Here is a 26,956-nt window from a genome sequence, read left to right as displayed (position 1 = left end):
TGGAAAAGGAAGACATTTTTTTTCTTTCAGTTCTTGATTTAAGTTGAGCTTAGTTGTTACTGAGCTGAAAAAAGTATTCATATTCTATGTATGGATGTTATGCTTGTCAAAATCTGATTTCACACACTAAATTTAATGTGTACCTAGTGATTTTGATCAGTGTTGATGATTTGCCTTAAAGATTTTGACAGTACAATGTAATGCCACGGTACTAAAAATTAGTAAATTGGAGTACACTAGGTCTTAGGTAGTTAAATTTTATAAAAGCTTTCACTCCCCCCCCCCAAAAAAAAAGTATGAATTAGGTTTAGGACCATGTGTTTATCTTGCTGTTGAGGAGGCAGATTGGAGCCTTTGCTTGTGCACAGTGCTGATGGGAAGATTAAGTTTTGTTGTAATATCAACATTAGGCACGATAAAGCAGAGTTAAAAAAAACAGCACAGCAAAGTTTCCATGACAGCATTAAGTCCAGATGTCCTAGAATTTCAAGAAATTAATAATGATGTTAGTACCATTTTCCTTCCATTGAATGGTAGGAAGGACATAGCAGGGGGTTGGGTGCTCCTGACAATCTCAGGGAGAAGAGCAGTGGTCCACAGGGAAGTGTTACAGCTTTTTATAGGACAGTGAATGCCTGCTTTCATTCTCACTGCATGACACTTGTTGGACAAGAAACTTCTTAATTGCTTTTTCAAGTAGTTTTAATACAAGGTGTCTAAATACAAAATTCATTGAAAGTATGGAGAATGAGATTGGGCTGGAAGTAAAACTGTGGCTTTGGTGCTACAAACATAACCTTAATTTCTAAGATAGGCACCAGGAAAGGGGAAACTCCTTTTTTGTCTTGGAAGCATCCCAAAAGAGGGAGCTGGATTTTTTATTTATTTTTATACAGCAAAATAAAAATAAAATTCTAGTCCAGAGTAAATGTCCTGGAAATGAGTTTTTGATGATGTGAGTGCTTCACTGCAGTTGCCCACACTTTAGGAAAAAGCAGCTAATTTGGAAGGTCAGGTAGCTGGAGATGGGAAATGATTAAGGCTTTTTTTCTTCCTGCTTATCTGTTAGACCGTTCTTAAAAATGCAGATAGAGGGGCATCAAAAGCCAAACATGCACTTTGAAAAGGGATGGAGTGAAGAAAGTTGACGTTTCCTGGTGGTGCTGATTCAGAAGCTCAAGGAATTCTCTGCTCTCAATCTCTACAGAAAGCTCATGGCCCTGAGTTGTAGAGCTTTGATAGCTGTGGCAGGAGGAGAGCTGAAAGGCCAACAGCCTTAGCAAACAGCTGAATTGCTGCAGAGTTTCAGAGCTGTGCCTGTGTTTGCCTTTTCATGGAGTCAGGCATCTCTGTGCTTGGCCTGGAGCTTCTGGCAGCAGGAGCTCAAGAATCTTTAGCCACTTTTACCAATCTGTCAGTCACTATTGCTGAGAAAAACTTGAGTGGTGGAATGTGAATCTCAAACATTAAACCCAAAAGAGTTCCAAGAGCAGTGTCTGCTCTGTGGTGAGGACTAGAACAGATGGATTTAGCTGAGCTGGCCTGGCTGACCATGACTGAGACATGGAGGGAGCATTTACAGCAACAGAAGTTCCAGTGGATTGGAAAGACCCTTGAGCAAAGCAGGTTGTGGAGCCATGGGCTCTCTCCTGGCCATGGTGCCTGACTGATGATTCCTGTGTATAACCTTAGGCTTTGTCTCCAGAGGGGAATTCTGCTATTTATAACCTAGTGAGCATCATGTATTCATAAAAAAGTTTTCATATAAAAAATAAAAAAGTTATACTTTGTCGAAGACTACTACAGGTGGGAATCAATACTGTACTTTGCAGCAGCAGTTTGTTTCTCTTTTATCCTCTTCTGTTGGAAGCTTAATCTAGGGCCATTTTCTTTCCAGGCAGATATGTAATTTCTGACTTCGAACCAGTTAAAAATTACTTCTACAAAGCCAGCCTTTGTTTTGAGAACCCTGCAAGTGTGGAGATAATTAAGAACACAGTGCTACTGATTTCCTTAACATAACTTCTTTCCTCAGTATTGGATGTTGTATCTTCTTTAGCAAGTGACTGTTTGAAAACAGACATTACTGTTTGAGAAACATCAAAAGCACTTCCAAGGAATATAGATTAGATATATCAATCTCATCACAAGTGGTACCAGAAGTGGCTACACAGCCTGTGTGCTCTTAATCCTATATTTGCAGTAATAGGGGTGAAAAAACAGTACATAGGGTTTTTACTTCCTAGCACTGGATTTCTGATCATTCTGTAGTGTGAGTTTTTTGGTAGATTTTTTTGAAGTGTATGCATCTCATATAAATGTGAATCTTAAATTTTTTTTTTTTTTATTTTTTTTTTTGAAAAGCCTACTAAGGTAACCTGAACTCTAGTCTGGAAGAGAACTTAATTTTCATGGCTTCAAATCACAAGTAATTGACCAGAAATGTAAAAGCAAAATTAAAATGAGACCTGAGGGCAGTAGTTTTATCTGACCTTTGGATAATTGGTATTTTAAAAAGCTCAGATGTTGATGTTGCCTTGTTCTGCTGTGAAAGGGTGCAGCTGTAAGCTGTGTTCAGCTGCGTGGGGATGAGCTGCACATAATGCCTCGCTGTGACTGCGGTACCAGGGGGGTGCCTGTGGTGCTGGGTGGGAGGAGGGAAGGGGCTGGGGACCATGGATCCATCAAATGCATGGCTTCTCCCGAGCTGATGGTACATTTGAGAGGATACTGTGTGTGTGTGTAGCTGGTACTGCTGGGCTTTCTGCTCCTCAGGAGAGTGAGAATGCTCCACTTTCAAAAAGTGTCAGCCAGAAATTATTGCAGGCAAGTGAACAGTCATCTGAGATGAATGAAGACACTTTTCCTGTAGACACTATAGTTTCTCTTAATGTGTATCTTCGCTGACTTTAAATCTAAAATTTGCTGTGCACTGGCTGCTTTTTATGCACGCTGTGCAGTCTGCTCACTCTCAGATAACAGGAGGCTGCTTCAGTAATCTTTTGTGCCTGTAGGTGCCAGACCAGATTTTATATGCATAGCACTGCTTGGCCCTACATGATGCCACTTCAGTAAATACCAATGCATTAGCCCCTTAAAAAATCCAAAGTCAAACTTGCTTTGAAGTGGATTTAAATGTAAATTAGAGTCTTTCAGAATGACTTTGAATTGTCACTCTGCAGTACACTTTTCCTACTAAAATGTTAAAATGGCTTCTGGGTATGGCTGGGTATTTGAAGAGACAAAAATCCTCAGCTCACTCCATATGTGTGTCCACCTGTCTGTCCCCAAGGAAGAAATTGGACTGGAACCATCTCTGTCTTCTTACTTAGGTTATATCTTTCTGCTTCATTAAGATCTTTCTTGCCATTTCTTACATGTTTTGAACCAGCAATAATTTGTTCAGTGATGAAGTGTCCTGAGGTCAGTGAAGCAAGTTTTTACTGTGGAATCATTATAATAGTCACTAAAGACAAGATAATTTGAATTTCACATGTAGTTCTGTTTGCAGGGAGTGTGATAAAAATAAATCTGTGCTTATGTACCAAAACATTTTGACCTGGAAACGAACATAATGAATATAAGATGCAAGAATGTTAATTTTGGAAAAATCACTGTTGGACTGTGAAATATTCATGACTAAAAAATTCCTTCCTTCCTGTGCTTTTCTCAGCCTTATGCTTAACACTGAATTTCATGAGGCTTTTTTTCTAGAATCTAATATGTGTGGGTTAAGAAGAGTAAGGCCTTTCTGTATGTGTTTTATGAATATACTTGGCTTAGACTTCAGCTGGGTCTTAGAAATAAACTCTCATATCTCTGAGCTTAAGAAACCAGTCTCATGAGCTGTCAGCCAAATGAAGGGTAACAGTCTCAAGTGAGTGATGTTTTTTACAAGTAAACTTAAGAATCACTTCACTTTAATTTCTAAACTGATTTCCTTTGTCTGTTTTGCGACTGCTGTCAACAAGGTCGGTGTTTGTTGGTCTGTTTGTCCTCCATGGAAACCGTCATCAAACCAGTCACCACAGCCAACATGGGCCGTGCCCTGGTGTGCTGGGGCTGGTCCCGTGGAACCACAGAGCGGTTTGGGTTGGAAGGGGACCTTGAAGATGACCCAGCTCCAGCCCGGCCTGTGTGGGTTCCTCTCTGAGCCAAGTGATGGCTTTGAGATGCAGCAGCACCACAGGATGTGCTGGAGCTGCTGCTCCCCTCTGGCTGAAAAACAACTCCAAGGTGATGTTCACAGGGCTCAATCTGAAGGCAAACGCAGAGCTTATTTAAATTCTGTTCATAACTCCAAGTAGTTCTCGTGGTATATAGAAGTGTTTTGATGTGGCAGGCTTTATTTCAAAGTCCTGTTAAAATCCCTGGCTGGGTGTGTACGTGTGTGTAAAATGGCACATATTTCTGCTCTTTATGATGAGTGGGTCCGAGGTGTTTTGGGGAAGGGAGGGAGGAGCAGTGTTGTTGCCTTGAAACTGCTGGTGCCCCCCGGTTGGTGGGTGGGGTTGTGTTCCTGATGTAACTGCTCAGGGCATGTGAGCACACCATGAGGCGAGACTGGAATCCCACTCATCTGCAGTTTGCTGGAGTCTCTCTTGTGACCTCCCCATTCCAGTTGTCCATGCAGTTTTTGAGCACACACATTCATTGGTCCCTTAAAATTGGGGATGGTGTCTCTTAGAGGAATGGGTGTTTAAGTGAGTTCTGCTCATACCCTTCCTCTCGAGAGGCGTTGGTTGATTATTTCCTGTTTTTGTACCAAAGCTATAATGGAGACATATCACTTTAAAACACTTCCAAAATGTGCAGAAGTGCAACAATAGCACTGACCTCAGTGAGCGAGGTCACACCCAGGCTGCTTCCTGTTTTCTTCTTGGGGAGACCAGAGGCCCTGAGCATGGGAGAACTCTCCTTTGCATCTGCCTGGGGATCGGAAATCAGGGCGGCAATTCATTCCTTCTGACAAAATGAACATATAGAAATCTTAAGGAAAAGATTCAGTTAGGATTTCCAGGCTTATTTTCTAAATTGTAACCCTTTTTTGAGGGAATAACCATTATTTTCTTACTTAACTGTAAGATGTTCTGTAGTTAGTGCACTCCTCAAAATGTACATTAAAGAAAGGAGGGAGATGCACTGAAGAGGTTTGAGAGGAGAGATAAAGACCAAGGTACACAATGGGGCAATTATAGCCCTTACATACTGTTATTTCAACTTACCCCCAGCATTATTCTCCTGGGATTCAAGTATTAGTTGACCAATATAAAAGCTCTTTGCTTTGTTGTCTTTGTTTATTGATGCAGTACTGCTACAAGTCAGAACAAAGAAGGCTTGGAGAATGGATAGCTGGAAAGGTCTCTGAGAAACAAGGGAGAGGCAGCATAGGGCCAAGGTATAGTAAAAAAAGCCATTAAATGTTTCATTTTCTTCAGTGCAGAGCTGAGTGTATGTGTGGTTCTCAAACAGCTCTACTGTAGAAAATACATTATGCAAAATTCCACCTGAAATAGTTGCTGTGTATGAAGGCATGTAACTGCAGCACAGCATTAATGCCTTTACTTTACATGACTCTTGTGCAGGCAGAGATTATACTTGATGTAAGGCTTTGTCCACTGTGTCCAAGTTTGTAGATTTTGAATATGTCAAATCCATTCTCTTCAGGCTGTAAAAGATAGAACCTCCTTTTGTTCTTCTCTATTCATGGCTTTGGGGAGACATAAATGACTGGGAAAAGCTGCCAAAGTCTTGTTTAGTGTCAGTGAATGAAGAAATGTTTTATCAAAATCTTCTCTGGCACATCCCGTGTTGGTCTGTGTATGCTGGCAGGGCTCAGCTTCAGAGCCAGAACCCATTGTCCACAGCCTGAGTGTCTGAGTTCCCAGTGGATCTCCCTTGAGAGAGCTGGAGTATTCCTTGGTGTCCTTCCCCTATATTTAGTAAAGTGCTATAGTTAGCATTCCTTATGTTTAGCCACCTGTGTGATCACTAGTAGGGATGATCACATGGAAACCATGTGGATCCTCCTTTCTCCTCCTGTCTGTTGATCACTGAGATCTTGCTGCATAGGAGTTGAAAACCTGAGGTTGATATGTGTAGGTAAGCACTTATTTCAGTTCTAAAGGACTGATTTTTTGATACAAAATGAAATTCTTACTTAAATAACTGTCTGATAGCTCTTAAGAATCCAGTCAAACAGACTGTTCTTTCTGCAGTCCCTTTAATCTCTATATTTCTGGCACAAAAATAGCAAACCTTTGTTGTGGGGAGGGGCATATTTACACTTCTCTAGTAACTCTTGCAGAGAAAATCGTGTTTTTCCAGTCACAAGGTTTTGAGTTCACAGTTGCAGGGAGAGTACTATGGAGACAAGACCCTGGGGCAATTTGTCACTGCCTGCCTATATAATGAAGAATTAAACTCTTAGCAAATGATCCTGCTACTGAATCGGAATAGTGTAAGGAGTAATTTATCTGTGGAGCGCTCAAGCCTGGCAGTGGCTTTCTTGGCACTAGATACACTGTGGAATCTGACTTAGTTAATATGTTGCCTTGGGAGGCACTTTATTTTGGTATCAGTAAATTCACTTGTCCAAGTGTGCTGAGGAGAAGTTGCTCTGAGGTGCAGTTCAGCCTACAAATGACTGAGGGCAAGGATGTGCCTCCCTGGCTACAGCAAATCCCTGCTCCCAACGAGCTCCCTGTGCTGCTGCTTCTGATGGAAACATCTCACGTCCTTGGCTCCATTTCCTGCTGCTTTGGGTGTCCTGCAGTGGCACACCCTCGGCTACCAAAGGTGCTAAAAGGTTCTTCCCTGTCCTTGCTCTTCCCCTCAAGGCCTCAGCAGGTGGAACTGTTCATAGTACATCATGCACATCATGAGTTCTATTTGAAGAGAGGCATCTGACCTCTTTCATCAGAGGTGCTGCCTCTGAGTGCTGAAAAGCAGATACCACGAGTATTCTGCATCTGAGCAAACTCAGAATATTTTTTTCTCTAATTCAACATGTATTAAAATTATGAATAAGTCAGGGAGGTAGACATCATATTACCCCCAGTCTCTTGAGATGGCAGGAGGAATCCTCACTCACTCTTTCTGCCCCTGCAGATGCAAGAGCTGATGGCTTTGCTGTGTATGTGACCAAGCGTGGTACAGTTGGGCTTCTGGGGAAATTTGTATTTGGAATAAAGATTTTTCCAGGCTGTGAAGCTGCACTCCTTCCAGGCTGTGGTATTTTGATCTTGGAGAGTGAACAGGCATTGTGTCCTTTGTAACCTAGTATGGGTTGGTGATGAATCCACTGAGGTTTTCAGTAATTTGTATGAGGAAAAATCTGCACACAGCAGTCACCTCTGTTATTGGCAATCCTCATAAGCCCTGCCAAAGCAGTCCCAGCATTTAATCTGATAAAACCCAACTTGTTTACCTGATGCCTGGTAGCACACTTCAAGGTTGTGGTGGTGTTAGGACAGGTTTGTAGGATGCAGCCTCTGCTTTGCCAGTGCTGCCAAGCATCTCAATTCTGTGTTCTTCTGTGCATCGCTGCTCACCTCGCTGGTAGGCTTAGAAACAATATTAGAGCAAGTAAATCTAGTCTGGGTAGTGGTCTTTGAACATAACTCTCTTTAACAATACTGCTGGAGCATCTGAACTATTAAAACAGACACAGATGCATCCATGAGTTCCAAACTTCCAATCATGTGCTTATCTTCCTGTGTTGGAGTTGTGAGTCTGGTGACATCAGTAAGATGCTCCCACAGGAGTTTGACAGGAGTTCAGAGATGCTGCTTGAAGAGTTAGTGTGAATCTGGAAATGCATCCGTGAGAGCTTCCTCCCTACTCGCTCAAATTCTGTAGCTTCCTGTGGGCACATGAAAATACTGCTTGAAAAAAAAGTAAAAATCCCAAGTGGAAGCATCTTTCTCCCAGTTCTGCTAAATACTTAATGGTGGGGGATGATCTGAACACACAGGCCTTTGCATTAGGAGCTTCTGCCAGGCAGTGCAAATGTTGGATAGACTTCAATTTAATAGTTGAACTGCACTTAGTTTGTTTACTGTAGTATCTTGGTGTTTATACATAGCTTAATATCTCAGAGTTAATTGTTCAAATGCTGTGTACTGGAAAAGAACTTCAATGCTTAAAGCTAGAGTGAAGCAGTTCTAAAGTGAACCTGGGTTTTGTGGAACTGTGTGCTGGTTTGAAGGCAGCTCTGCTCATTGAGGTCTAGCTTGACCTTGAACCACTGACACATTTCTGCTGAGCAGTAATGCTTAAGGCTTTGCAGATTTAGAACATGCTGGTGCTGCTAGGGCTTTTCCACTACTAAAAAACTTTCTTTCAAAAGTATGAAGGATCATTATCCTTTTATTTGCTTCAGAATTATTTTTAAACTAAAGACGTGTGGGTGAGTGAGGAGGCTTCTGTAGTTGGTCCATGTAGGAGCTTGGAGAAGTGTAACATGATTTAAAGCTGTGAAGTTTAACAGCTGTGCAGCTGCTGGTGCAGCTTGGTGCAGAAATGACATTAGTGGTGAACAGTGCTGATATGAGGGGCATTAATTAACATCAACTTTATGTGCAGAATTGTCCCTCATGGTCTTTGAATGCCAGTGCAATGCTACAGCCCATTCTCAAATCTGCTCACAGCTTTACCTCTGAATCGAAAAATGCCCTGACTTTGGGTGCTTGTGACTGGCCATGCGTGCTTCCAGTTGTGAATAATGTCACTTTCTTTATGATCAGTAGTTCTCTGTGAGAATTTGAAGTGACTGTCTACAGAGCACTGAAGTGTGTGGCACATCACAGGGCAGAAGCTGACTTCCCTTCCCAGAAAATTGGAGATACATCAACTTCCCTGCCAGGAATCTTCATCTCCTGTTAAAAATAGCACACAAGACTAGTAAGCACTGGCAGGCAGCATGGCTGGCTGGCTTTAGACCTTTGAGACCATTGTTTTGTCTGTGCTACCTTTGAGTAGGTTCTGGACTAAAAAGGGAAAGTCATACTGAAAAGATTAATTTGGCCTTGTCAGAACTGAAAGTGGGACTATGTTTCATGGAGGTATCTCCATTAAAGGCATTAAGGTTGTAATTAAACTCGATAGCCTATAAAGGTATGTGATCAATGTGTGTGCTAAAGTAATGTTTTTAATGCTTAATCTTTAAAATTGGACATGAATGTTGATGGCTTGTATGTCATGCCTGCTGTGCATTCAGCAGTGTTAAATAGTCTGGGCTGCTGAAAAAAGGAGCACAGTAGGAGATGGAGACATCTCCTCAAGAATTCCCATGTGAATTACAACATCTTTGTAGTTGAGCAGAGCACAGGTTTAAGGAAGGGAAATGTGTGAACCTCACAGTTTGCTTACATGTAGCTGGAAATACTAGTTAGAGCTGAGTCACCATCCCTCTTACTGATGAGGATGTATTTTGATTTGGAGATGATCCAATTTAATGTGTGTTTGTGAGTTGGTTCTGAAAGGGACTTGAAGTGATACCTGTGGCAAGCACAGAGATTGAAAGGAAATAGATGGATAATTAGTGAAGATACTTTTCTTCTTGAGAAGAATAAACTTTGTAGCTCTCAAACACTTGTATAAACTGTTAGTATAAGGATGATAATTTTACTGCAAATTGCTTTGAACCAAAACTTCTCACTCTTCTAAATCTTTGAGTGTGGTGTTTGACAGATGAAAAAAACCTTTCCAAGTCAGCCTGTTAGGGCACATCACTACTGAACTGCAGAGGACCAATAGCTGGACCAAATAAAGGGGTTTCCCCAGAGGTCTACAGCTTACCAGACACACTGTGACCTTTTTTCCTCTGGTTTTTGGCCATTTTTAGTGGAGGAAATAGGAAACTTAGACTAATGTTTTGAATAGGTTCTTCTTCCTGCTTATTTTCCTTTCTTCCTCAATTTTAATTTTGTGAGCAGTAGTCTTGACTTGTCTGTCTTCTTCTACAAGCTAGAAGTGTTTTGGCTTTTCATATAATGTCATGGGACCACCATCATCACCTTTCTGGTGTGCTTTTTCTGTCATGAAAAAATTACAAATAAGTGCCTGGCTTGTCTGTGAGCAATTTACTTGCTGATGTTGCTTTCACTGCAAGGATTTTGAAGTTTCCATGTGTGTGAATAGACTTAAGAGGTCTCTAGTGGTGTTTGAATGCGCTGCTGTGCTGGGGATAAAAAACCTGAAAATTTATCTGAGGAAACTTTGTTCAACACACTGAAAAAAATCAAATGCAAAAATCTGATTTGAAAAAACAGCTTACTAACCTGAAAGTGTGCCTGCATGTGGTCTTACTGTTAATTGATCTTTTTATTAAGTTTGCTTGGAGTCCTCGTTCAGATGACAGCTGCCTTAGGGAGCAGAGGGCTGTATCAGCGAAAGGATGCTTTTAGGGAGGGTTTGGTTTTTGCTATCCCTTCTCACTCTGTGGGTGCTTTTGAAATGAAAAGATCATTGTGTTTTGCCCGAAAAATGCATGAGAAAAAAGTGGAGATAATCTGTTATTTCAGCTGTAGTCTAAGATTCAAAAATTTCATCTTTAATTAAAACCAAGTCTGCCCTGGATGTCCTGTGCAAGGTGCCTGTATCACAGCCCTGCTGAGCCCAGGAGTAAATGCTGGGGGCTCCTGCAGCCTCTGCTCTGTGTTGCCATCCTGGGGCACAGACTGACAGAGATTTCTGGGTGGGGGACCAGGGAGCTGCTACAAAACAGGTTTATAAAGTACAGTGGGTGGTTCTGTTGACAGTTGCTTTTATATTCAAAATAGACTTCACTTAATTCTGCTTTTCATGGTAATTCAGGAATTGAAATCACTTAGGTCTTGCCAAATTCATTAACATGGTCTACTAAAAGGAATGTCTATTTGGAAGCCTTTCTAAAAGCTGAATTAAAAAAAAATATATACACATATTCTTAGGTTTTTTGTTACGTTTTTTAAAGAGGAGAAAAATAACTTTCAGTATCTCTTTCTTCCCTCTTCTTGGCAGGTTTTCTTCACCAGTGGAGTGTGAGAAATAGAGGCTGAAGAAGATGAGTGAGCTGGAGCAGTTACGGCAGGAGGCAGAGCAGCTGCGAAACCAAATCAGAGTAAGAATTGTGACTTGCCTATTTTCCATGATAAAGTTGTTCCTTTATGGGACCAAACTGTAAAGATCTATCAGTTGTTCCTGTTTAACTCGTACAGAGCTTAAAATATTTTCAGAATATTTGAGTAAAAATCAGAAAAGCCATTGGTATAATAAAGTAAATTTGTAATATTTCTTGAACAAAATATTTTATTTCCTGTTTTAGTTTGCTGGGTTTTGGTGCTAGGAGTGTATGTGTTTCTGCAAGTTTTATGTTCTGGGTTTTTAGAAACAGAGGGGAGCAGCAAACTTCTAGAACCTAGGCATGACAAGTTTGGCTTAAGGGTCTTAGAAAAGCTTGGTCCTGGGCTAGAAGCCTGAGGTTAAAGCAGGGAGTGTGAGAGAGCCTTCCAGAGTGGATGTCATTTCTACAAGCACTGTTTCTTGGCTTCCTGTTGAGTTTATTAAATGCTGATGCCCCCATACAGGCTATTTTTTTTTGTTGTATTTACTCAGTGAAGATAAACCAAGTATGAGCTGTCATGCCCAAAGTCAGTTTTCCAGGAATCTTTTGCAATGTGCATTTATATATCAGTGATGCAGTTTTCAGTAAAGTATAATAAAGATCTTCAAAGTCTGTTTATTTTTCATCAAAATTTTCAAAGCATGAAGGATTCATAAATCTGATTTATATGGGAATGGCTTATTTGCAAACATTCCTATCAGTGAAGAGTACAGGTTTCTTGGAATATGTTGCATGCACAGAGGCTTTTTTTAGCATGGCATGTGCTGGCAGCAGTTGTTGTGTGGTGTCTCGTGTGAGATGTGAGGCTGCTGGGTGGTGTCAGCCCTGTGCTGAGCACACTTGGTGTGTCAGGACTGTGCTGGGGACAGATGCTGCTCATTCAGTGCCATCCAAAGAGAGCTCTGTGTCCTGTTCTCACTTCACACACTGTGGAGAGACAAGGTGGGGATCAGGCAGTGCTGTGGCACTGTGCCCCTTCCACCAACTCTGTAGAGGATACAAATAATTTTTAGCTTAAAATACTAATATTTTTGTTCCAATTTAAGCTTTATTACAGAATTGCATTGCTAAAAGGGGTACATAATTTTTCAGTTCTTCTCTGCACGCTGTGTAAAGACTTTATCATGATGTTATGTTGAGGGGAGCCAGTTAAGTCTTTGTTCAGTCTTGGTAATCAGTGAGTCTGGTTTCATGCAAAACTGTGGGAAGAAAGAGCTACCAGGCAAGTTAGAAGGCTTAGACTGTGCTGCAGGAATGTTTGCTTATTTTTTAAATTTTGGAGCACAGAAATCTGATGGACTCGTGGGTAATGGCTCCATTTTGTGGCTTTAGGTTGAATTAACATTTCCTTTGTAACTCTACCACCCAAACTTGTAACTGGATCTATCAGCTGTAGCTGAGTAACCGTGGTTATATTGCCTTTGGAGTCCCTTGGCTCATCAGTGGCAACTGGTGATTGCCTCTTGGCATCTGAGTGCAGGCTTGGCTACCTTGTGCTTAATTCTAACTTCAGATAAATAAGCAATTAAAAATGCTTCTGATGACTTAATGTCCATGAAACTTTCTGACCAAATAATTCAGTTTCATATTTGAAGAGATGGCTATTTATCTTGCTTATTAAATCATTGCACAGTTTTTGTTTGGGATAGGTAAGAGGTTAGATAGACCATCTGAAAAATAGGGATTTTTAAGTGTCAAGAATATCTACTGGGCTGGTTATTTTCAGGAATTGTTTTTGATGCACTCCTGAAAAGAGATGAGGTCACTAACAGCATTTGATGTTTTATGTGTAGCTACCATTTTTCTGTCTTAGTTGTTGACAACGCTTGGGTTTTGTCTGTTATTTCCTCTAACAATATAATCACCAAAAACCAGCTTTGTGCCTATAAGTGAGGTCCAGATAAGATTGTACCTAGCAGCATCCTCAGGTGTAGACACTGCAGTGCAGAGCTGTTGATTCCCCAATGGACTTCAGTCTGCAGTATTTTAGAAGTGTTTCATGACTATTATTTTTATTTTTGCAGTATCTAGGTGATCTGGGCACCCGTGTCTCTCCCTGCTGCTGGAGCTCTGGTCTGTGCACAGACTGTACAACCTGAGACTGCAGGAATCTGTAGTGCAGAAGTTGGAACACTGAACAGTGAATTGTCAGATATCTTGTCAGATTGCTTGATGGAAGTTAACTCCTAGTTCTGTTTGTAATGAAGTTCCCCTGTGATACGTGTATCCTCACTGTGAGAACTGAAATTGAGGATGATGATTTTTAGAAGTTTTGCTTACTTGGCACAGTGTCATTCAAACCAGACATTTTGGACAAATAACACTATATTTTAAAAAATACAGGTAGTCTGGGGGAAAAACTGAAACCTGAAGTGTGTGCTAGGAAAGTCTGGGGGCTGCACACTGATCAAGCAGTTAGATTTTTCTCACAAATTTTGCATTGTCTGCTGCATGAACTGAGAAAAACCTGCAATTACATAGAGGAGCCTTTTTATGTTTTGACACTAATGATTCTGTTACGATGATGCATTTGTAGAAATACAGTTTTAAGGTAAGAATTAAAATAGCCTGTTGAAACTCTCCTTTTCCTGCAATTTTGCCAATTGTATGGCAAATATTAGACAGCCTCAGATACAGGAGTTGCTAATAGCTCACTCTTAAACAGAAAAAAATGCTTTGTTTCATTCAGACTGCATTCAGAATTCATTTTATGTTGAACATTTTCAACTATTTCAGGACAATCAAATAGTCATTCAAAATCCAGTGTGTTTCTTCCTGTGGATGAAATAAGTCCTGAGTGCTAAGGGATTTGCTGCTCTGGTATTTTAAACCCCTCCTGATTCCAGACGTCAACATTTTATAAATATTTCTGCAGTTCAGACATTGTAAAAATAAGTTGAGATGACTTAATCCACTCTCAGGCTTGCTTTCTGGGAGGAGAGCTGTAAAGGGTGGTCAAAATAAACATGCACTTAGGAAATGTTAAAGTTGCAATGTCAAGTAACTCTCAAGCAAGAGCTTGAAAAAACGTGAAGATCCCAGCCTGAACGTGTTGAGGCAGTTCCAAAATGTGCAAGCAAATGTTTCTGTTCCTGCTCTCAAAGGGACAGACTGAGCAATCTGCACAGACTGAACTTTGGAGGGACACACAAAGTGCTGGTGAAGAGGCACCATCGTTTTGGGGTGGCTGCTTCAGTGGTTGCACAAGTTGGAGAAATTTCCAGGAGTTGAGAGGGTTCTGTGGCTGCTGCTGTTGATGGTTTTAACTTCAATTTGTGCTGCCCAGTCCCTGCCTAACTTCAAGCCAGTTGAAGCCATGTTCTCAGAAGGAGGTGCTGGCCATGCCTGTGTCTGTGTCCTGGGAATGGGCCCTGAGCTGCAGGAGAGCGGCGCAGTCACAGCTGGGACTAAAACCAGGTCTTGCACAATCCGTGTTGCAGGTGAGGCTCAGTGGAGCTCACCTGTGCCAGGGGTTCAATCTGGGACTCTGAATTACGCAAGTGAAAGTCAAGTCTGTTTTCTAGGTCAGGTTGAATCATATGCAAGAAACAAGTCCTGTGTAAGTCCTGTGTCCATAGAGTCTGTGATAAGGAAAAAAACATGGAGATCTGGGCACCACCCATTCCCTGAAATGGGTGAGGGTGTAACTGGGCCATTTTTTTCCCTTCAGTTTGTGTCAAGTACATCATCACTAAGCTTTGGTAATCCTGCTGTCTGTCCTGCTCCCTGGATCCTGCCTGCTGATTTTCACCCTGCCTCTCCCATCCAGCAAGAGGGCTAATCTGTGCAAGAGCCTTGTGTGGCACTGAGCTTGCTAATCCTGTGTAATATGTGGTTGCTTTTCCAGGTGGATCAGTTCTTCCCTTGTGCTCAGCACACCCTGAGCAAGCACATCCACCCCAGGGAAGGAATACAGGGAAAAGGGTAGGCACTGGGACTTCAGGATGGCTCCAAATGCCTTTGAATCCCATAGTCTGTAGAAAGGGCGATTCAAAGGCTGCTGGGGCATGGCCTTTCTTAAGTCCTTCTTCCTCCAATACCCCTTGTTGTGTGCCATTGCTTTTTAGATTCCTTGCACAATAAAACAGATTAGGGTGACAGAAGGAATATTGGCATGTCAGTTGGTGGTGGTGTATGGCTTTGAGTGTGTTGAAATTTAGCTCAAGAGTTACTTTTCCTTTAGACCCTCTCAGCTGATGCTCAGTGTTGCCTTTCCAATTCAACTTGTTCCATTTTTTGTTTCAGGATGCCAGGAAAGCCTGTAGTGACACAACTCTTGCTCAGGTATGTTCCTGTTCTTTGTGTAGGCTGTTACTTGAGAGATAAAAAAATAAAAATACCAGTTTGTGACTCTGCCATGTTCCTATTCAGTAACTGAAAGAATAAAGTGAAAGAAGCCTTTTGAAATGTACAGTGTATTTGTTTAGTTTTAAATAACTGTATAAAGCCCCACCAAAAAACCCAAATAAACAAAACAGCAAAAAAACCCAACCAGTCAACCCCCCCCACTACCTTAATGGATCCTGCTTCCAGTTTACCTTTTAAGTAGAGTATGTTTATTGTGTTAAATATATTTAGAAAGACTTAAATAAACATCTTTTAGCAGCTTTTTCGAAACAGAATTATTTTGCATATAAAGTTCTGCCACACTTTAAAAAGTAACGGTGTAGTGAATACTGGAGCATTTTCTTTCATTGGATTAAATTGAAAACTTGGAGATTTAATAATCTGAAATAGTCTAAGGTAGAAGTATTTTAAAAGAGCTTCCTGAAGTTTCATTGTCGCCACTGTGAAGTGTGTTATGTCTCTGTAAAATCTGTTTGTGTCGGTGTTGCTGGGTGTACACCAGTATCCTATTTTTTAATGTTTTTTGTTGTGTGTCAAGATAGATAATATTCTATCAAAGTTCAAATGTATTTTTGTTATCTTGTGCATTAAAAATAGTTCCCAGTATCTCAGGGGTTTGTTTTGTTTATTTTTAGATCACAACAAGTCTGGACTCCGTGGGTCGAATCCAAATGCGAACCCGGCGCACGCTCAGAGGTCACTTAGCCAAAATCTATGCCATGCACTGGGGATCTGACTCCAGGTGTGTACAGGGAGCCTTGGACCTGCCAGGGAAGGGCTGGGGCTCCCACTGGCACCTTCAGTTTAATGCCGGGTCCTGGGAGCCTCTTGGAGTGCTGTCAGTGCCTGGCAGGGGATGGCAGAGCAGCACTGCTGGGGGGTTCAGAGGGAGGTACTTTGCCTGTTCTTGCCATAGGCATTTTGCTTTCTCCTTCTTCCAGTTTTAACTTAAGTTTTTGAGTCTGTTTAAGCAAGAGAGAGTATGTGATGAGGCATATTTTTTGGAATGTTGGATATTGTACTTTCCAAAATGTTGAAAATTATGTAACTTCTATGGTAGGGGTTTAAAAACTTTACTGACAAATTTTTATTTCATTGAAAAAAAGATCTTTTTGTACATAGTGGGAAAAAAAACTTAAGAGTTTTGTTTTGCTGCCTTTAGAGCAGCTGATGGTGAGGTGTAAACACTGCCTCGTGGTCTGCTCTGTATTGTGTCCTCCAGAGAGGAATTTATCTAGAATCTGTTCTCAAGATTTATTTTTTCCTAAATTCCTCATTTGTTTTGTGTAACTGTGTAGTTATATGAATAATGAAAGCATTTGTGGAGAGAGTTCATAAAATGTGTTTTTAGTGAGTTGTTTGCTTGTGTTCATTTTCAATCATGAGTCCCCATGGGATTCCTCAGTCAGGTGATATGGAGATCTAGATCTTTGCAGATTTTTTCCAACAAATGCACCCCATCAATAAAAATGAAAAAGCAGAAGGTAATAAATTATGAAACTTCTGAATCACTTGATAATCATGTATGATGTATGTCTATTTTGAGATTTTTTGTTGGTTTTATATTAACATATTTTATTTTCTGTTCATATTTAGGCTACTAGTCAGTGCTTCTCAAGATGGAAAATTAATTATTTGGGATAGTTATACAACAAATAAGGTAGATATTTATAATCCTTATCAGTAATTCACATATAACTTGTGTGTTTGAATGGGTTTGTGTCTGTTTTTTACCATGGTTTGCAAGTCAAAAATCAAAAGCAGTCTTTCTCATTTAGACAATCTCTTTTTGCTCCTTTCACGGCTGGGTGAGCATTAGTGATGTGTTGTAGGTTGTGTCTCTGAAGCAATAGTTAATTACATAGTAATGTGTAACATTTTCACTCTTACTTTGCTTAGTGCAGTAGCTGTAGCTCTCTGCCTGTGTGGTGTTGCTTCTAAAACTGATTTGGTTTTGAATTATAGAAATACACAACCTCAGAATTTACAAGAGAGCTTTGGGTTTGAGGGCAGAGGAAGGAGAAGGAAGAAAAACAGCTGTTAGGGGAAAGCTTCGGTAGTGTGGAGTGGAGCTGTTCCTCTGTAAACCAGGCAGTCTCCATGGGGACAGCCATCCTGTCTAACAACCTGTAGTGTAAAGATGTAAAAAAGTTGGACAGAGAAATCTTTACTAGAACAAACGAAGATTGTAAATGTTTAAGTTTACAATAGCTTTGCTGTGAAATAACGTACTGAAGGTCTGTAAATCTGCCCTGCAGATACTGCTGGTATCTGCCACCCAGGAGGTGTGGGTGTGTAAAATGCAATCAGTTGGGTGTTATGGGTTGTAAACCCAAATACTGGCGCTGGGGGTGCCCCGTGGCCCTGGTGCTTGTGTGCTCTGACCCAGGAGCTGTGTCTCTGCAGATGCATGCCATCCCCCTGAGGTCCTCCTGGGTGATGACCTGTGCCTACGCTCCCTCTGGCAACTACGTGGCCTGTGGAGGCTTGGACAACATCTGCTCCATCTACAACCTGAAAACCAGGGAGGGCAACGTGCGAGTGAGCCGGGAGCTGCCAGGGCACACAGGTCAGCTGTGCTGCTGCTTCACCTGCTGGGTTACTGCACCGAGGGGAACAGCCCTGCTTTGGGCTGGGCAGTGCTTGTGCTCTGGTTATGAGGGAGAATTTGGATGCTGTTCTTGCATTTTAACCTTCAGTCATTACTCCTGGGTCAAACCTTACACAACTGTTTTGTTTTTAGGATACTTGTCCTGTTGTCGCTTCCTAGATGACAACCAAATTGTCACCAGCTCAGGAGATACCACTTGGTGAGTTTTTGATCTCTGTTGGCCTTCCCCCACCCCCTCTTTCTTCCTGTTTTTTTTTTCTCTGCAGTGCCTTAATTTGTATTTAAAATTTGAACTCTGAAATAATGACAGACGTTGTGTTAACTTCATCTGCAGTGCTTTGTGGGATATTGAAACTGGCCAGCAGACCACCACGTTCACTGGGCACACTGGAGATGTGATGAGCCTCTCTCTGAGTCCAGACATGAGGACTTTTGTCTCGGGTGCCTGCGATGCCTCCTCGAAGCTTTGGGATATCCGCGATGGGATGTGCAGGCAGTCGTTCACAGGGCACGTGTCAGACATTAATGCAGTTTGTGTAAGTGATCTCCTGTTTCCACGTGGGAAGAAAGGGGGAGGATAAAGGCTACATTTGCATGAATTCAGCTTAGAGTCTACTGAGCTGCCTTGATTTAAAATCAATTAGTTAGGGTAGAGAATGTTAAATTGTATGTAATGGAGAAGGTTGTGTAATAACTTACAATCTACTTTGTAACTGAATTATTATTGTCATTTTCTGTGATGCACTGCGCTGTTCCTGGAATAGTTTCACCTGTGTTTTTATTCAGTAACTGAGACATCACTCTTTTTAAGAAGTAAAGAATGGACTAGGGAAACTTTTTGAAACGTGGCAACGTGTTAAAAACTGAAAATTGTAGAAAAATGCAATATAACAGAGAGTGTGCAACACAGCCCGGCATCCTCATCTTAAAGTTTTTTTGTTGAACAAAAAGAGCTTTTAGCAAAATATTCTGGAAGGCAGTTAAAATCACTACTGAAGTTGAATATTCCCTGGAATCATTTGGTAATATTTAGAAACTGGATTATATTTCCCCTCTGTCACAGTAACACTGTGTTCTGATTGCAAGATCCAGGCTCTGGTAAATAGAGAAAGAAATCTAAATCGAAGCTGCATCTGTTTTTGATAAACATGAAAAATTGTTAAGGCTGAGAAAATAGCAAACACATGACCAGTATAAAAATGCAGTTCCTATACTTAGACCTGGACCCTGAGATGTGCTGGGCTCTCTCCATTCCCATTTCAATCAATATCACTGTTAAGAGGATAACTTGGATTTGGAGTAGATTTTTTTAGGAAATTGAATTGCTCGTTTGCAGTCTTCTGTCTTGGCTGAGCCAGCCTGGCTGACCAGCTCAGGATGGAACACTGTGTTCCACTTCAGCCAGGATGTGCAGAGCTGGGGTTTGCTTCATTTTGTAGGAGTCAGTGGCATCCCCTGTGATTCCTGTTGGAGCACACACAGGAACAGCCTGGCTGTAATTCCAGTCCCTCAGGTGTCCCCAGTACTGTTCCAGAGGTGTTCCCTTGCATAGCTGCGTACATGCATTTTTCAACATGCAGATAATTCTTTAAAATAAACCATTCTGCCTTTGCCTAGTAAAACGATCCCGTGCTGTCCAGCTGACGCATGAGCAGTGTATATTTTTGGTGTCACTCCTGTGTCTCACTCGCACCCTGCAGTTTTTCCCGAACGGACACGCGTTCGCCACCGGCTCAGACGATGCCACGTGCCGGCTGTTCGACCTGCGCGCCGACCAGGAGCTGATGATGTATTCCCACGACAACATCATCTGCGGCATCACCTCCGTCGCCTTCTCCAAGAGCGGGCGCCTCCTGCTCGCGGGCTACGACGACTTCAACTGCAACGTGTGGGACACCCTCAAAGGGGAGAGGGCAGGTGAGGACACGGCTGCCGACTGCTGTTCCGAGCCTCGGCAGCCCTGTGCAGCCAAAATCCGTGCAGAATGCAGAGCCAGGGCGCTGCCAGTGCTGGTGCTGATGGTGTCGATCTGCTTGATTCCTTTCAATGCTGTTTTCTCTTGAAATGGCATCCTTTTATTGCATTTGGTTGCGTCTTCCAGAAGTCACGCTGCATTTTAGTTCCATCTCCGTGGTGTGAGCAGTAAATGAGTCAGGAGAACAGGTCTGTTCTTGGGCTTTACAGATCTGTGTGCTGGGAGATCCCAGCTCTAGAGGCAGAGGAATGCCCTGCAAAATTTCATCTACAGAAAATGTATTTCACTGAAGTGTATGGAATTAAGTAGTGCAAAATTACACGTTTGCATTGTATTTTGCACCCATGAGTGGCAGTAATTCAGATGTAGCTACAGGAGTCTTTTGGCTTTGCATTCCCTGCTGTTGGGAGAAAGGGAAAGTGGAAACTTCTGGTCCTTGAATCAGTCACTTTTGTCAAGACACAGCATATTTTACAGCACAGCTATTTCTTTCTCACTTCTTACAGTAATCTAAATGCTTGGGCCTGGTTCAGTTCTGAACATCAGTTCTGCTGTTCAGACTGAAAAGAAATCCTTTTCCTTAGTTTTGCTACACCTGGATGGGGAGCCTTGGGAGAGCAGAAAAGGGCAAGAAGGCTTAGAGAGAAAACAGAACCAAAGCAGGAAAGAAGCAGGCTATGCTGCTTTTCTGTTTGTCACAATATATGGGGGATTTGTAATCCCTAGGGTTTGCAAACCTTGGGAAACTCAAGGTAGTTAATGCATCCAGGACTTTGTCAGGAGACATCACACTGGATTTTGGCAGTGATGGATGACAGAAGTTGTGGACAGCACTGTAGAAAACAGGGAAAAACCGGTAGAGAGCCTGTCTAGGAGGGAAGACATCTGTAGGACAGAAAGGAGCCATAAGGGCAGAGAGAAAAATGGAGGCAATATTGTGTGTAGATATTTTTACATACCTTATTGTTGAGTTTTTTGATAAGGCTGTTACGGTCTATGTGGTTCCTCAGAGTAAAGACAAAAAGGAGAATTAAGATCTTGCGTTGCATCTTTTTTGGTACACTTAAGATTTACTTGGGAAAGCAGAGTAACAATTGAAGTCCTTGACATCTTACAGACACTAAACTTCCATTGCTTCTTCTTTTCCAGGTGTCCTGGCTGGCCATGACAACCGTGTCAGCTGTTTAGGTGTTACTGATGACGGCATGGCTGTAGCTACAGGGTCTTGGGACAGTTTTCTAAGAATCTGGAATTAACTGGGAGCCAAACATGTACATTCTCCATTTGAGATCTGGAGAGATCAATGCTGCAGCCTATAGCTGTGAAATAACATTTCTACCTTGTATTTGCAGGTGAAGTTTTTCTATTCACTGATTATTACACAAAAAGGCTTTCTGTAAACTAGAAAAAAAAATCAAGTGAAGAAATAGGGGAGGGGGGAAGAAATCACTGACTTTTTAAAAGGGGCCAGCACACATAATCATGGTGACCGACAAACTAAGAGCCAGTCTTTTTGTTTTTGGTGGTTTGGTTAGATTGTCCTTGAAGGGTTTTTGCTTGTGCTCAGTCTGCTAATCCTGTACTTTTTTTTGTACATAACAGAATATACATGTTATAGCAGCCAATCATGTAACATTTGTCTGTATGTAAAGAAATATGTTTGCATTTTTTATGGAACTACATTTATAGCTTTGCTTTTAACTTGAGATGTCACTTCTGAGTTTTGTAGTGGGTGAACTAGATTGCTGTTTTAAATGTTTTTGTGAATTTACTGTAGATAAAGTGAAGCCAATGGTATGTATGTGTTTTTTATAATGGAAGGCATTTGAATTTTTTTAAAGGCCCTGGAGACTCCCAGTTAATACCTACCGCCTTATTCACTCACTTCTTGACCTGCTTGCCTATTTTTAATCAGGGGGGTTCTTCCTTCAAGCCAGTGGTTCCTGGTTCATCCATTGGCAGTCATGACCTCCAAACACCAAGGAGTTAATGCCAGGTATACTTGCACCAACAGAAGAAATAATTGGAAAATAAAGTAAATCCAGATGTTTTAGCTTCCTCCCTGCAGGTTTTTGCATCAGTTATTCCATGCAGTCTGTGGGTACAGAAGCCAAGTGGCCGAGTGCTGTGGCCAGCTAAGCTCTGGCCAAACGTGTGGGTTTGGCTCCTCACAAGCTCCAGCTGATCTGCACTCGCAGTGACTTGGCTGATGCTCAGAGCCCAGAGCAGTGTGTGCAGAGATTGCTTGTTCCACACCAACTGAGAAATTCAGGAGGACTTTGCTTAAATTCCTAAAGAGGATTTAACTGTGCAGTTAATTGCTCGTAATTCCCCTCCAAGTTCAGGGGTTGCCAAAGCACACCACAGCCAAAAGTGCTTGTTGTCAGTTCTGTGCAGTGTGAATTACCAAAGGAATTGTGTAACTTAACTGCAACTGTGTGAGCCCTGAAAACTTCCCAGGATAACCTTGAGGATATGTGCTTGTTCTGTGTGCTCACTGAGGGCTGTGCCATGGGGGTTTTGTGATGCCAGATGTTCTGCAGCTCCAACACCGTAGATGGCCATTTCTGCTCCTTTCCTGATTTGATTCTGATTTTGATGTCAGTTGCTTAGAAATCTCACCAAGTAGAGTTGAGTGCAAAGACAGGAAAATCATGTGACTGATGCCCATTTGAAACTGCTCAGGGAGGTTGCTTAACTTTTTGGTGCCTGGCAGCATGTCTGCACTCACAGTGGATGTTGCCTTGGGAATCTGAACATCTGTGGCTATTTTGGAATGGGGGATTAAGTCTATTGGCTTCTCTTAAGTGACTTACTTTAAGGATAACGTGAATTTTAAATTACCAGGTTGGAAGATTCTGTTAGTTGTCATTCATTGGAACTGATGGGAAGTCTGGATGTCTCTGGGTCAGGTAGGAAAGAGAAGGACCCAGAATAGTGTAGTATATCCAAATGGATTTCTGTCTGAGATGACTTTTGTCAAGTTTCTGATATTTTATAGTCCTAAATTTCAGTACTTCCAGACTGTGCCTGTAAACTCACCATGTCTGTAATGGTGAAGGTGCCAATAAATGTACCAGTCAATCACGGTAAATTCACTTTCAAAATAAGAAAAAGGCGCTTCTTATACTGGAGAAGGAACATTTCCTAACAGCAGCCTGTGGTGTAGGACCAAAATCCCACTGTATTGTGTCTCACAGGAATTCCTCAGTGTTTTGCTTTGTGATCTGTCTGCATTTATAGAACTATTACGGAATTCTTGTAACTCTCTTAAGTGAGCAGCTCTTTGGGATCTTGCAGACTCAGTTTATTTTTTAGTGGTGCACTTGATTATTTTTTTTAACTCACAGCTGCCTTGAGTGAATCATTCTGGAAATTTGTTACTAAGGAATTTTAAGAAAATATTCTTTTTCTAAAAAAATTCTTTTCCATAGAAGTGTGTTTTGAACCAATTTCCTAGTCAACACCTTTGCCGAGACAGGTGCCATTTTTACATTCTGGTATTAAATCAGGTTTCTACTTGTGAAACTCCAAAACCAATTTTACAGCTGTATATAACTTTTCTTACCAGTTCAGGTAGCCTGTAACAGTGGTAATGGCTCTTGTACAGGTATTACTGCAAATAACTTCACTGTCATTGTTGGGTGGCTGTTGCCTCTTGGATTCAACTGCTTTTAAAATAAATCCTAAGGAATGCCAACTACTTGCTGAGATTTCCAACGGCATCACAGAGCTCTTCTTGCCTCTGCTCCTCGCTCACCCCAGGTATGAGGGGCTCCGGTGTCAGCGCATGAGACCTGGGAGAAGCCTGAGCACAGCGGGGGAATCGGCGTCTGGTGCGTCTTTGGAGCCTCTAGGAAGCCTGTGATTGATCCTGCCCAGGTGACGTTTGCTGTTCCATTACTGCCCTGGCTGTGGGTTATTTTTCAAGCCTGCAGATTGCAGTACCCACAGGTACTGTGTGATGCCACAGAACGACTCAGGCTGTGGCATTCCCTTCTTCAGACGGCTGGCACGGACCTCTGGAGGTTGGTGCCCCAGCTGAAGTGGAGGTGGCTTTTATGGTAAAAGCTCCTTGTAAAAGAAGGAAGGTAATAAAGTGACCCTTGATAGGTTTTACCCCAGCTTTGAATTTCAAAGAAACTGGTGTGTGCCTGCAGTTGACATGGGCCCAGGTGTGCAGCTTCTGACTCTGCACCATGACAGCAAACTTGCTCGCAGCAGGTCTTGCAGCATGAGTGGGCACATCTTCACTGGCTTTAACAGTTTGTAGCCAGACTACATCCTTAGCTGAATTTCAAGTAAGTTGTGTCATTACAGAACTGGAGTAACCAAAAGCATTGTGCCAAACAGTGGCACAGTAACTCTTGCCCAGCCTCTCTTCCAAAGGCAATCTGTTATGGCTTGGGAAGCAGAACCATGTGCTTGGTGTAACAAGGTTTATTTTATTCTGATAGAGTTTGTCAGCATTTTCTAATGTGATCTAACTTTCCAATAGAGAGTTCTCCCTTCAGGCAAGTGCCCAGCCTGGACTTGTTCCCATGTAGCCTTGGATGGCTGTTTATTGGTGGAGAAAGCAGTCTGAGATTCTGGAAACCAAAGAAAGCTGCTGTGGCTTTGTGCTGATGTTTGCCCATGCACTTCAGTAATGTGGCCTGGTTCCATCTGTCTGCAGCCCTTTTCCTTCCAAACACTGCTGTCCTCTGCTGGGCTGAGCTGCAGATCCGTGGCACTACTGGAAGAGCCGACAGCTCCATGGATTGACAGGATTTGTACCACTCCAAAGGGAACATGCATTAAAGAGGCTTTTCCAGCCCCAGACAGAGCCTGACCTTGCCCTGGCAAAGCTGAGCTGGAGCAGCAGCAGCTCTCAGTGTGTCCTTACTGTAATGCATGGGGTGGAAGTAGTTGACTCCTTCCTTCAGTTGTGTAACCACTCATCCCTTGATGAAGTTCACATTAATTACTTTAAGATGGAATGAAAACATTGTGAAAACATTCCCAGAGTTGTAGTCTGTCCTCTCTGGGGACACTGTCACCTCCACTAGGTTTAGTGCTGTGCTTTAAGATGTTGGTGAGAGTTTTGGCTAATTGGACTAGTTGGTATCAATGGTTGTGTAGCAGAATGGCTGGTTTTGAGATAGCATTTCCTGTCCAAGTACTTAGCATGGGTTGATGGTGCACTGTGTATCCAGTACTCTGGCATGCATGCTGGTCACACTCCTCCCACACTTCAGAGGCACCAGAGCCTTTTATCCAATTGCTGGTTATGTAAAATACATGCAGAATGTTAATGCAGTGTTGTTATGGTAAATGTGTGAACAGTGTTACTAATTGATATAACTGATAACAGATTACATGTGCCTGACATTCTTATACCACACAGTATGTTTAGGTTTTAACTAATACGGACTTCGGTGGAATAGTCTTAGGTATTTCAAGCCTTTGTTTTACTTACACAATGGTGCTCTCTTTGTGTTTTTCTTTTTTTTTTTTAATAAAAGCATCTGAACACTTGTAGTACATATTACATCCAAAGGAGTCCAAAGCAAAGTGCTTCTGAACCTGCTTAATTTTACTTTGCCTTTAGTTCCCAGCATCTCTCATCAGCTTGTTTTGTTTTGTTTTTACTTGTTGCTGACTACTTTGGAAAACTTTGGTAATGTTACCAATTATGAAGTGATTCTGCACTGCCTTTGGATTATGTATGTATTCAGAAACAGTCTTAAAGCTTTTATTTAAGCTATTAAAAAACCAGGGACTTGTGCCATTTGTTCTTTAACAGTGCTGTTGTAAAAAGACTTCCCTGTGACAAAAAAAAATCACTTGCTATGAACTTTGTTTATAGCTTTTTTTTTTTCCACGATGGATCTTTTTCTTTGTATTTGTACAGTGGCTCAGTGAAAGATGTTGCCATGAGTTGATATTGTAACCAATAAACAAGTGCTTTTAACCAGCCTGGCTCAGCTGTCAGTGTTGTATTAGAGCAGCCCCTGGGCCCAAAGTGTCCCTGGGCTGGGGATGGAGCAGCCACACAGCAGCAGCTGGGACCTGTCCTGGATCTGCATCACCTGTGGGAGTGATGTGCAGGCCTCCACCTGCGACAGAGCTGCCAAAGAACTTAGTAGAGCAAAGGGGTAGACTTTTTTTAATAAATAACTGTAGAACACATGCATTGAAAGTTTTATCTTGATACATTGTCAATACAAATGCTCCAGAAGCAGAGCACTGATACCCAGCTGTGCCCTCACCAACACCAAGGCTGGGCTGTTTCTCAGGGGTGGATGCCACACTTTCCCTCAAACCCCCAGGACTCCCCATGCACTGTCAGAAGAAACACCTGAACACACTGGTGGAACTGCTGTCTTCCCTTAACACCTCTAGCATTACATCTTACATCTACTCCCTGATGAGACAGCCCTTAGTTACTTGAAAATAGCAAACTCCGTATACCTTAGAGCTCAATCTTTAACTTAGTCAGTATTAACACTGCCATAAAAATATATAAATACTCTGAAAAGGCCTTTCTTTTAAAATAATTTTAAAAAGTATAATTAGAAAAAAGTAGATGTTGAATGACTACAGACAGCAAGAGCAGAAGGCTTTTAAAGAGGCTTTGCTGGAGGTGAGCAAAGGTCAAGGACTCCAGCACAGCTGCCTGGAGTCTGACCTAGAGGAGACCTGTTCTACAGCAGAGGGGCTGGGCAGGAGTTTCACCATGTCCTGCTCCCGAATGCAGCAACAGGAGCTCCAGGCCTCTCCTGGCCCCCTGAGCCCCTTCTCAACCTGAACCAATTGTACTCTGATCATCTCAGCACACCCTGCTGTGCCTGGCTGTGAGCTCACCTGAGCATGGCTCTAGCCATGTGCTCACAGCCAAAGGACCACTTCACTGCTCTACCAACTGCAAGACACA

The 26,956-nt window shown here is 42.0% G+C and overlaps 1 protein-coding gene across 2 annotated transcripts in view; it reads left to right on the top strand.

Annotated features, from left to right (window-relative positions):
• The window catches only part of GNB4 (G protein subunit beta 4), a 30,903-nt gene extending 4,907 nt beyond the window's left edge, over positions 1 to 25,996 (top strand). Inside the window, exons 1-10 of one of the 2 annotated variants that reach the window (XM_053951955.1) lie at positions 5,329 to 5,398; positions 11,005 to 11,104; positions 15,353 to 15,391; positions 16,090 to 16,196; positions 17,051 to 17,114; positions 17,861 to 18,023; positions 18,198 to 18,264; positions 18,400 to 18,601; positions 19,766 to 19,982; positions 21,190 to 25,996. In XM_053951955.1, the coding sequence (XP_053807930.1) occupies positions 11,048 to 11,104; positions 15,353 to 15,391; positions 16,090 to 16,196; positions 17,051 to 17,114; positions 17,861 to 18,023; positions 18,198 to 18,264; positions 18,400 to 18,601; positions 19,766 to 19,982; positions 21,190 to 21,296 (1,023 nt within the window). In that variant the 5' untranslated portion in view covers positions 5,329 to 5,398; positions 11,005 to 11,047 and the 3' untranslated portion in view covers positions 21,297 to 25,996. Of the gene's footprint in view, positions 1 to 5,328; positions 5,399 to 11,004; positions 11,105 to 15,352; positions 15,392 to 16,089; positions 16,197 to 17,050; positions 17,115 to 17,860; positions 18,024 to 18,197; positions 18,265 to 18,399; positions 18,602 to 19,765; positions 19,983 to 21,189 lie in introns of those variants that run through there. The other variant, XM_053951954.1, reaches the window with a different exon arrangement.
• The last annotated feature ends 960 nt before the right edge of the window (positions 25,997 to 26,956 follow it).

The sequence above is a fragment of the Vidua chalybeata genome, chromosome 10 (genome assembly GCF_026979565.1).
Source record: "Vidua chalybeata isolate OUT-0048 chromosome 10, bVidCha1 merged haplotype, whole genome shotgun sequence".
In the NCBI taxonomy this organism is placed as follows: Eukaryota; Metazoa; Chordata; class Aves; order Passeriformes; family Viduidae; genus Vidua; species Vidua chalybeata.
Note: the sequence above shows the minus strand (reverse complement) of the source record. Positions and strands in the feature narration are given on the sequence as shown.